The sequence below is a fragment of the Oncorhynchus nerka genome, linkage group LG19 (assembly GCF_034236695.1).
Source record: "Oncorhynchus nerka isolate Pitt River linkage group LG19, Oner_Uvic_2.0, whole genome shotgun sequence".
In the NCBI taxonomy this organism is placed as follows: Eukaryota; Metazoa; Chordata; class Actinopteri; order Salmoniformes; family Salmonidae; genus Oncorhynchus; species Oncorhynchus nerka.
In genome coordinates, this window is record NC_088414.1 from 39,324,396 (window position 1) to 39,335,323 (window position 10,928).

Consider the following 10,928-nt stretch of genomic DNA (forward strand, 5'->3'; position numbering starts at 1 on the left):
AAACCAGGGGCGCAACTTTGGCTTTAGAGGTGGGGGGGACATAACCTGGTGGGGGGCTCTGGGGGTTCCTCCATCAGTATTTTTTTTTTAAATTTCCTGCATTTCTACACAATCTAATATTTAAAAATTTTGGGGGTCACTTTTATTGTAAATAAGAATATAATATGTTCCCAAACACATCTACATGAATGTAGACGCTACCATGATTATGTATAATACTGAATTAACCGTGAATTATGATGAGTTATAGACTTACGAATATCATACCCCCCCAAAAATGGTGTTAGCATATCTTGAGGGTATGATGTTGTGTAGAGACAGACTGGAGAGTCATGAAGACATAGACAAAGAACATGCTACTGAGACAGACCTGGTCGGAGATGTACTGCTTCTCAAACAGAAAGGTCTCTATGAGATTAGGGATGAGACACACAGGTCTGTCAGGTTGAAGACTACGACGTCCCTAAGTTGAAGATAACAGAGGTTATAACAACATTGGTGAGAAAACTGTTGAAAGTGAACAGATTCATAGGACCAGCTAGGGTAGCCTAGTGGTTAGAGCGTTGGACTAGTAACCGGAAAGTTGCAAGTTCAAACCCCCGAGCTGACAAGGTACAAATCTGTCTTTCAGCCCCTGAACTGGCAGTTAACCCACTGTTCCTAGGCCGTCATTGAAAGTAAGAATTTGTTCTTAACTGGCCTGCCTAGTTAAATAAAGGTAAATATTGCTAAAATAGCATATCCAGGCCCTTTGTTAAGAAATTATACCGCATTTATGCAAAGAGTTATGTGACATTAGAATACTTGTGTTACTGGAGCTAACAACGTACTTGGCCATGTGGAGGTTCCTGGCCAGGTAGATAACAGCCATGATGGAGTTAGCCATGACCGTCACGGCAAAGACCAGACACCAAAACACATGATAGTATTTCATGTGAGGGATGTTCTCGAAACTATTGATTTAGAAATTTTGAATGTAGCACTGTAAGAGATTAGGACTGACTGCTCGTAAGCCATGTTCCAGGAAACTAGGAGGGTCCGTGGGCAAGAGCCCCTGGCTAGTTTTCTTTTGTGAAAACAGCTGTTAATTGGTCACTGGAATCCTGGGAGGCTTAGGTCTGTGACCAAGATGGAATTACAATAAAATACCAATCTCAAGTCAGGTGTAATGAGGATGCTTTGAACCTTGAATTAACTTGAATGCTTGATTTGAAGTCTAAAAGAATCGTCATAGATTGCTTAATATAATCAGGTAAATGTTTTCCCCTTCAAAATCTTAAGCTATCAAGAGGTACGTTTTTTTGCCATTTTCTTTAACAAGGGTCTGGCATACCTCCACATACCCCTGAATTCAAGCTCTGGTTATAGGACGTCTATGGTGAGGTCATCATGCAGGGGTTGGCTGACATACAGGTATCTATCTCCAGTCGTATGAAAAACCCCTCTGAGGCTGCATAATAATTAACTCTGTCGTCACAGAAAATGATCACAGTGGAATGCCATTCATTTTCTAATAAAAGCTGAGTACTGGGGTATTGTCCAGACAAAGATTTTTAGTGTAGCAATATTAAGTTGTATGAAATTAAATCAGATGTGAAAAATAGGCTATGCAAAAATGTGGGCACCCTTGTCATTCTGTTGATTTGAATAGCTGTAACTACTTAGCACTGATGAATTGGAACACACAATTGGTTTGGTGAGCTCATTAAGCCTTGAACTTCATAGACAATTGCATCCAATCATGAGAAAAGGTATTTAAGGTGGCCAATTGCAAGTTGTTGTTCTCTTTGACTCTCCTCTGAAAAGTGGCAACATGGGGGCCTCAAAACAACTCTCAAATGACCTGAAAACAAAGATTGTTCAACATGATGGTTTAGAGGAAGTCTACAGAAAGCTATCACTGAGATTTAAGCTGTCAGTGTCCACTGTGAGGAACATAGTGAGGAAATGGAAGACCACAGGCACAGTTCTTGTTAAGGCCAGAAGTGGCAGGCCAAGTAAAATATCGGAGAGGCAAAGGCGAAGGATGGTGAGAACGGTCAAAAACAGCCCACAGACCACCTCCAAAGACCTACAACATCATCTTGCTGCAGATGGTGTCACTGTGCATCGTTCAACAATTCAGCGCACTTTGCACAAGGAGAAGTTGTATGGGAGAGTGATGCGGAAGAAGCCTTTTCTGCACACACGCCACAAACGCACATTTGGACAAGCCAGCTTAATTTTGGAATAAGGTGCTGTGGACTGATGAAACAAAGATTGGGTTATTTGGTCATAATAAGGGACGTTATGCATGGAGGCAAAAGAACACAGCGTTCCAAGAAAAACACTTGCTACCCACAGTAAAATTTGGTGGGGCAGCATATAATGCTGTGGGGCTGTGTGGCCAGTGCCAGTACTTGGAATCTTGTTGAAGAATCATTAACAAACTTGCCGGGGCTGGATATTTCAACAAGACAACAATCCAAAAGACTGCTCAAAATCTACCCAGGCATTTATGCAGAGGAACAAGTACAATGTTCTGGAATGGCCATCCCAGTCCCCAGACCTGAATATCATTGAGAATCTGTGGGATGATTTGAAGCGGACTGTCCATGCTCGGCAACCATCAAACCTAACTGAACTGATAATGTTTTGTAAGGAGGAATGGTCCAAAATACCTTCACCCAGAATCCAGACACTCATTAGAGGCTTATGGGAAGCGTCTAGAGGCTGTTATTTTAGCAAAAGGAGGCTCTACTAAATATTGATGTGATTTTTCTATTGGGGTACCCAAATTTATGCACCTGTCTAATTTTTTTGAATGCATATTGCACATTTTCTGTTAATCCAATAAACCTAATTTCACTACTGAAATATTACTGTGTCCATCAGTTATTTGATAGATCAAAATGAAATTGCTGATCCAAACACCCAATTATTTATAAGTGGAAATCATGGAAATTGTCAGGGGTGCCCAAACTTTTTCATACGACTGTATATGGTAGCTTCTCTAGCCAACAGGGATGGACACTCACCTGGGTGTCAACAGGTCAACCCTTATACTGTAAGAGATATTATAGTAGAATGCATCCCCCTAACAACTACCCCGGGCTTCCCATCCGAGCCTGGTTTCTCTCTACGGTGTTATGCCATCTAGGGTGTTTTTCCTTCTAGGGTGTTTTTCCTTCTAAAGTGTAGATTGTTTTCCTTCTAGGGTGTAGGGTGTTTTTCCTTCTAGGGTGTAGGATGTTTTTCCTTCTAGGGTGTTTTACTGCTTCTAATTCTGCTTGCTAAGCACTTTGTGAAAGTGAGATGTATTAGCGGTAGGGTAGCCTAGTGGTTAGAGCGTTGGACTAGTAACTGAAATGTTGCAAGATCGAATCCCTGAGCTGACAAGGCAAACATCTGTCGTTCTGCCCCTGAACAAGGCAGTTAACCCACTGTCCCTAGGCTGTCATTGAAAATAATTATTTGTTCTTAACTGATATGCCTAGATAAATAAAGATTTTAAAAATATTACATATTGATTTGATTCTAATTTGGGTTTTATCCAGACTTTTTATTATGACTTATTCCGTATGGCTTTAAAGGCACATAGACAATAATATAAATACTTCATTTTGAAGAAAAAAAAACATTTTTCATTTAAAGTGAAGCAACAGTTTTTCACAGATAGAGTATATCTTACACAGCATATCAATCAAAAACAAGTCAAATAGAGATATAAATGAAGTTGAACAATTCATGTTGTTTGGATCGGCACTACAGCTCTCTGGGCTCTTCTTTTACTAAGCAGCTTCTTGGCCGATTCCTTAAACTCCTCTGTCTTCAGAACATATATGATGGGGTTGAGCATGGGCGGCAGCACCGAGGTCAGGGAGAGGTTGATGATCCGGGCGTTGGTTGGTATGATTGAGTGAAGGAAGTATGTGAAATTAACAGGCAGGTAGAATATGGCTACGAGTATCAGGTGTGAGGTACACGTCTTCAAAGCTCTGACTCTGAGAGAGGGAGAAAGAGACAGAGGGAGAGAGAGAATGAGAGAGAGGGAGAAACAGAAGGAGAGAGAAGAAGAGAGAGTAGTGAGAGGAAAAGACAGTGAAGGAGATAGGAGAGACAGGGAGAGAGAGGGAGAAAGAGAGGGAGAGAAATGAGAAGAGAGAGAGGAGAGAGTGTGTGTGTGAGAGAGAGGAGAGATTAAAGAATAAAGGATAAAAGTGCCAATACAGTAAGTCATCATCTATCCATTTCAGTGGCATTCTCCATATTTCCCAGCATGTATCACTCTAACAACATACACTATACAGTTGAAGTTGGAAGTTTACACACACTTAGGTTGGTGCCATTAAAACTCGTTTTTCAACAACTCCACAAATTTCTTGTTAAACAAACTATAGTTTTGGCAAGTCAGTTAGGACATCTACTTTGTGCATGACACAAGTAAATTTTCCAAAATTGTTTACAGACATATTATTTCACTTAAAATGCACTGTATCACAATTGCAGTGGGTCAGAAGTTATCATACACTAAGCTGACTGTGCATTTAAACAGCTTGGAAAGTTCAAGAAAATTATGTCATGGCTTTAGAAGCTTCTGATAGGCTAATTGACATCATTTGAGTCAAGGCCTACCTTCAAACTCAGTGACTCTTTGCTTGATATCATGGGAAAATTAAAAGAAATCAGCCAAGACCTCAGAAAAACAATTGTTGACCTCCACAAGTCTGGTTCATCCTTGGGAGCAATTTCCAAACGCCTGAAGGTATCATGTTCATCTGTACAAACAATAGTACGCAAGTATAAACACCATGGGAACACGCAGCCATCATACCTCTCCGGAAGGAGATGCATTCTGTCTCCTAGAGATGAATGTACTTTGCTGCGAAAATTGCAAATCAATCCCAGAACAACAGCAAAGGACCTTGTGAAGATGCTGGAGGAAACAAGTGCAAAAGTATCTATTTCCACAGTAAAACGAGTCCTATATCAACATAACCTGAAAGGTCACTCAGCAAGGAAGACGCCACAGATCCAAAACATCCAGAATTAAGACAGACTACTGTTTGCAACTGCACATGGGTACAAAGATAATACTTTTTGGTGTCCTCTGGTCTGATGAAAAAAAAATGGAACTGTTTGGCCATAATGACCATCGTTATGTTTGTAGGAAAAAGGGGGAAGCTTGCAAGCCAAAAGTGAAGCACGGGGTGGTAGCATCCTGTTGTTGGGGTGCTTTGCTGCAGGAGAGCCTGGTGTACTTCACAAAATAGATAGAATCATGAGGTAGGAAAATTATGTGGATATATTGAAGCAACAGCTCAAGACATCCGTCAGGAAGTTAAAGCTTGGCCGCAAATTTGTCTTCCAAATTGACAATGACCCCAAGCATACTTCCAAAGTTGTGGCAAAATGGCTTAAGAACAACAAATGTAAGGTATTGGAGTGGCCATCACAAAGCCCTGACCTCAAACCAATTGAAAATCTGTGGGCAGAACTTAAAAAGAGTGTGCGAGCAAGGAGGCCTACAAACCTGACTCAGTTACACCAGCTCTGTCAGGAGGAATGGGCCAAAATTCACCCAACGTATTGTGGGAAGCTTGTGGAAGGCTACCTTAAAACGTTTAACCCAAATTAAACCATTTAAATGCAATGCTACCAAATACTAATTGAGTTTATGTAAACTTCTGACCCACTCAGGAATTGTGAAAAACTAACTTTAAATGTATAAACAAAGGTATGTGGACACCCCTTCCACTTAGTGGATTCGGCTATTTCAGCCACACCCATTGCTGACAGGTGTATAAAATTGTGTTCATAGCCATTCAATCTCCATTGTTAAGCATTGGCAATAGAATGGCCTCAATGAAGTGATCAATGACTTTCAATGTGGCACTGTCATAGGATGGTATCTTTCCAACAAGTCATACACTAAGCATAACATTTCTGCCCTGCTAGAGCTGCCCCAGTCAACTGTAAGTGCTGTTACTGTGAAGTGGAAACGTCTAGGAGCAACAACGGCTCAGCCGCAAAGTGGTAGGCAACATAAGCTCACAGAAGGGGACCACCGAGTGCTGAAGCACGTAGCACGTAGAAATCGTCTGTCCTCGGTTGCAACACTCACTACCGAGTTTAAAACTGCCTCTGGAAGCAACGTCAGCACAATAACTGTGCGTCGGGAGCTTCATAAAATGGGTTTTCTTGGCCCGAGCAACCATACACAAGCCGAAGATCACCGTGCACAATGCCAAGTGTCGGCTGGAGTGGTGTAAAGCTCGCCGACACTGGACTCTGGAGCAGTGGAAACACTTCTCTGGAGTGATGAATAACACTTCACCATCTGGCAGTACGGAGGACGAATCTGCATTTGGTGGATGCCAGGAGAACACTACCTGCTCAAATACATAGTGCCAACTGTAAAGTTTGGTGGAGGAGGAATAATGGTCTGGGGCTGTTTTTCATGGTTCGAGCGAGGCCTCTTAGTTCCAGTGAAGGGAAACCTTTACACTACAGCATACAATGACATTCTAGACTCTGTGCTTCCAACTTTGTGGCAACAGTTTGGAGAAGGCCCTTTCCTGTTTCAGCATGACAATGCCTCAGTGCACAGAGCGAGGTCCATACAGAAATGGTTTGTTGAAATCAGTGTGGAAGAACTTGACTAGCTTGCACAGAGCACTGACCTCAACCCGATCGAACACCTTTAGGATGAATCTGAACGCTGACTGCAAGTCAGGCCTAATCGCCCAACATCAGTGGCCAACATCACTAATGCTCTTGTGGCTGAATGGAAGCAAGTCCCAACTAGATTTCCGTAGAATGCCTTCCCAGAAGAGTGGAGGCTGTTACAGCAGCAAAGGGGAGACCAACTCAATATTTAGGATTGGTGTCCCGTCCACGGGACGGTTGAGCTAATGTAGGCTAATGCAATTAGCATGAAGTTGAAAGAAGAAAAAAAAAGACAGACATATTTCAGAAAGGCAGAATGCTTAAATTATTGTTAATCTAACTGCACTGTTCAATTTACAGTAGCTATTAGAGTGAAATAATACAATGGTATTGTTTTAGGAGCACAATTATGAACTTGGAAATGTATAAATAAACCAATTAGGCACATTTCTTGATACAACATTTTGAATAAATATGCACATTTTCACTGGATCCCTCTAAAACTTTGCACATACAGTGCTGCCATCTAGTGGTACAGTCTAAATTGGGCCTGGGTTAGAAATAGTCATTATGCCCTTTCTCTTGCATTTAAAAGATTATGGTACCAAAAAACGTTTTTTTTTTTTTTATATAATCTTTTACCAGACTTAATGTGTTATTTTCTACTACATTCCTTTCACAAACTTCAAAGTGTTTCCTTTCAAATGGTATCAAGAAAATGCATATCGTTGCTTCAGGGCCTAAGCTACAGGCGGTTCGATGTGGGTATGTCATTTAAGGCAAAAAATGAAAAACAGGGGCCGATCTCTATTAATACCCATGATTTTGGAATGAGATGTCTGATGAGCAGGTGTCCACATACTTTTGGTCCTGTAGTGTATATCTGAGACAGCACAACAATCAGTATCAGAGCTATATGTTTAGGTATATAAACTAAATCTCTGGCTAAATCTCTGACTCTGATCAGTATGACTTCTCACCTGTCCTGGGGCAGTGTGATGGTGAACAGGGCGTGTGTGATACAGATGTATGATGATATGATGAAGACCATGGGGAAATAGAGGACTATACTGGGGTTGAGATAAGATATTACTATGTTAGGGACCACATCAGAACAGGGGGCCGCCAGACGGAACAGGGGACCGTGGTCACAGTAGTAGCTGTTGATCACCAGAGACCTACAATACAATACATTTTCATTGTCCACATGTTACAGTGATCAACTGATCATTTATTTTTACAGCACCTGGCCCGGGATTCAAACCGGGAACCTTTCTGCAACAGGTTCACCTCCTCAGCCACCTACCGGCAGAAGGAGAGTCGGGTGATGAGGCACACAGCCAGCAACATCAGGAACACAGCAAATGCCCAGGCAGCACCCATCAGCTGGAACATGGACCTATGGGTCACTATCATATGGTACCTATATGGACAGTGGAAAGAAGCTGTTATCAGGGATTTTAGATGCAGTGTATCCATATATCAGGTTGAATTGTCAGTGAGAGCACATGATTATCACACAAGGGTCAATTATGAAGGCCTTTTGAATTGTATTTTTTGTTTTGATGTATTATCTGAGACCTGAGTGGGCAGCAGATGGCCACCAGTCTGTCGTAGGAGAGGATGGTGAGGTTGAAGGACTGCATGGTGAGGAAGAGGAAGATGAAGAAGAGGCTAGTGAGGCACTGGTTGTAGGAGATGAGCTGTCTGCTGAAGAGGAACATATCCAGGAGCTTGGGGACCATGGCAGTGCTCCCACAAACGTCCGCGAAGGCCAGGTTGAACACAGCAATGTACTTGGGGCTGTAAGGGTAAGATCCTGACTTGATTATCTCCATGGGGAAAGGTTGTTTATGCAACAAACACAGGACATAGACAATTACAGAGAAGGTAAATACAATCAATCAGTAAAGAAGTAGACAAAAAGTGCAGATCCTAAACATCTTTACACTGTCATCTGTAATGTGTAAGTTATCAACTATAGACCATCCAGCTGATCTAATGGTGGTTTTCATTCAGAATCAACTATAGACCATCCAGCTGATCTAATGGTGGTTTTCATTCAGAATCAACTATAGACCATCCGGCTGATCTAATGGTGGTTTTCATTCAGAATCAACTATAGACCATCCAGCTGATCTAATGGTGGTTTTCATTCAGAATCAACTACAGACCATCCAGCTGATCTAATGGTGGTTTTCATTCAGAATCAACTACAGACCATCCAGCTGATCTAATGGTGGTTTTCATTCAGAATCAACTACAGACCATCCAGCTGAACCTAATGGTGGTTTTTATTCAGAATCAACTATAGACCATCCAGCTGATCTAATGGTGGTTTTCATTCAGAATCAACTATAGACCATCCAGCTGATCTAATGGTGGTTTTCATTCAGAATCAACTACAGACCATCCAGCTGAACCTAATGGTGGTTTTCAATCAGAATCAACTATAGACCATCCAGCTGAACCTAATGGTGGTTTTCATTCAGAATCAACTATAGACCATCCAGCTGACTTAATGGTGGTTTTCATTCAGAATCAACTACAGACCATCCAGCTGAACCTAATGGTGGTTTTCATTCAGAATCAACTATAGACCTTCCAGCTGAACCTAATGGTGGTTTTCATTCAGAATCAACTACAGACCATCCAGCTGAACTTAATGGTGGTTTTCATTCAGAATCAACTACAGACCATCCAGCTGAACCTAATGGTGGTTTTCATTCAGATGCCTTATTGAGAGGCAGGCCGGTAACCAGGGATACAGTTGAAATCCCGAGCTGATGGGGGGAATCTAAAAGGAGTGAACTAGCAGCCAGAACCCCTGTGCTGCTTCAGCTTGTGTTGTGTGTGTTGTGGTTCATCTGGTTGGGTTCTGGAACTGCAAAAATACAGTCCAATAAAGGTAGAATTCTGCTGTATTATTACCACTGAGATAAAAGAGGACTGATTACCTGTGGAGACTGTTGTCCATGTAGATAACCATCATGACGAAGGTGTTGCCCACCTAGACCCAATACACACACACACACACACAGACATACACGCAGGAGGAACCATGACCCATAATGTATATACAGGTAAATTCATTTGGCCGTTGACTATATGTTGTGATTTAGGACCCCAGCTGAAATGAATCTGCACCATATCAGGTGAACCCTTTTCTAGTTAATCAAGTGGATTAAGTTTGTGACAGCTTAGACCAGAGATATTTTTTAACAGTGTTGAGCAGAGCTAGTTAGTAACAGCCTGGACCAGAGCTAGTTAGTAACAGCCTGGATCACACATAGTTTGTAACATCGTAGACCAGAGCTAGTTTGTAACAGCGTAGACCAGAGCTAGTTTGTAACAGCGTAGACCAGAGCTATGGACTAACCAGAGAGATGATGTATACGAAGCAGAGGAAGACGTAATAGTACTCCATGTGGGGGATGTCGATGAAACCACTGATGAAGAAGTAAGGGGGTCGGATAATGGTGTCAATGTTATCTGTCTGGTTAGGGTCAGAGGTCAGGTAACTCATCCTGACTGGTGGTGTTATCAGTGATTCCTCCTGGCTCGTAATAATCTGTGGAAATATAAAATAAATACATTACTGTTTTTTTATTCACCTGTTGAGACATTGCAATGGGTGAAACATCATCAATACAAGGGCAAATATCCAAGTTCAATTGTCTATTTTTTATGTAATTATATTTAAAAAACTAAAAATACAATTAATTTAACTGACAACAAAGTACGAAATAGAATCCATTTGACTTTTACCTCAGATACAGTTAAACAATTCTAATGAATAATCCAAGGAATAGCACTGGAAAGGTGATATTGGTTTCACGTTCCCTCCATTAGAATAACTCTTACCTGTTGAACCCTCATACTGTATAGTGTAACATGGTACAACTACATACTGCAGAAACTAAGTCTTACCTCGTCTTACCACAGACTTGATCCAAATGTCTCTCTTCAGTAGTCTGGTGATGTGTGTTGGACTGAAGACCAAATTGTGGTGCTGGCTCTGAGTCCACCTCCACTGTTATACCTGCAGCCCCATGGTAAATCTGTAGTAGGATGTCCCCTGTGGACCACCGTAGTTGTGTATGACACACCTTGATTGAGTGAAGAAGACATGTCGGAGATGAATAACCTTGCTGTTGTTGTTGTTGTTGTGTGGTTGTCATAGGACACATCTCAATGCCCTTCTGGAACTACCAACCACACAGGCTGAGAAGAGAGAGGAGGGAAACGAAAGAAAGATAGAGGAAGGAGGAGAGAGAAAA

General features: G+C 41.6%; 1 protein-coding gene across 2 annotated transcripts; it reads right to left on the reverse strand.

Moving 5' to 3' along the window:
- Positions 1-3,545: 3,545 nt before the first annotated feature.
- On the reverse strand, positions 3,546-10,665 carry LOC115116992 (olfactory receptor 2D3-like). 2 transcript variants are annotated; one of them, XM_029645445.2, is made up of 7 exons: positions 10,579-10,665; positions 10,028-10,219; positions 9,606-9,658; positions 8,230-8,451; positions 7,955-8,071; positions 7,629-7,826; positions 3,546-3,983 (listed from the first exon to the last, which is right to left on the reverse strand). In XM_029645445.2, the coding sequence occupies exons 2-7, from the start codon at positions 10,172-10,174 to the stop codon at positions 3,725-3,727; spliced, it is 996 nt and encodes a 331-aa protein (XP_029501305.1). In that variant the 5' UTR covers positions 10,175-10,219; positions 10,579-10,665; the 3' UTR covers positions 3,546-3,724. The 2 variants fall into 2 exon arrangements, with proteins under 2 accessions (XP_029501305.1, XP_029501304.1); XM_029645444.2 differs by lacking the exon at positions 7,629-7,826.
- Between the last annotated feature and the right edge of the window lie 263 nt (positions 10,666-10,928).

Bases quoted from the DNA above. Each gene is read 5' to 3' on its own strand.
- LOC115116992 (XM_029645445.2), bottom strand. From the start codon at position 10,174: ATGAGTTACCTGACCTCTGACCCTAACCAGACAGATAACATTGACACC. The intron at 8,452-9,605 runs GTAATCAGTCCT...TTACCCTTACAG, and splicing joins ATGGACAACAGTCTCCACAG to CCCCAAGTACATTGCTGTGT. The intron at 3,984-7,628 runs GTGAGAAGTCAT...TCCCTCTCTCAG, and splicing joins ATCACACTGCCCCAGGACAG to AGTCAGAGCTTTGAAGACGT.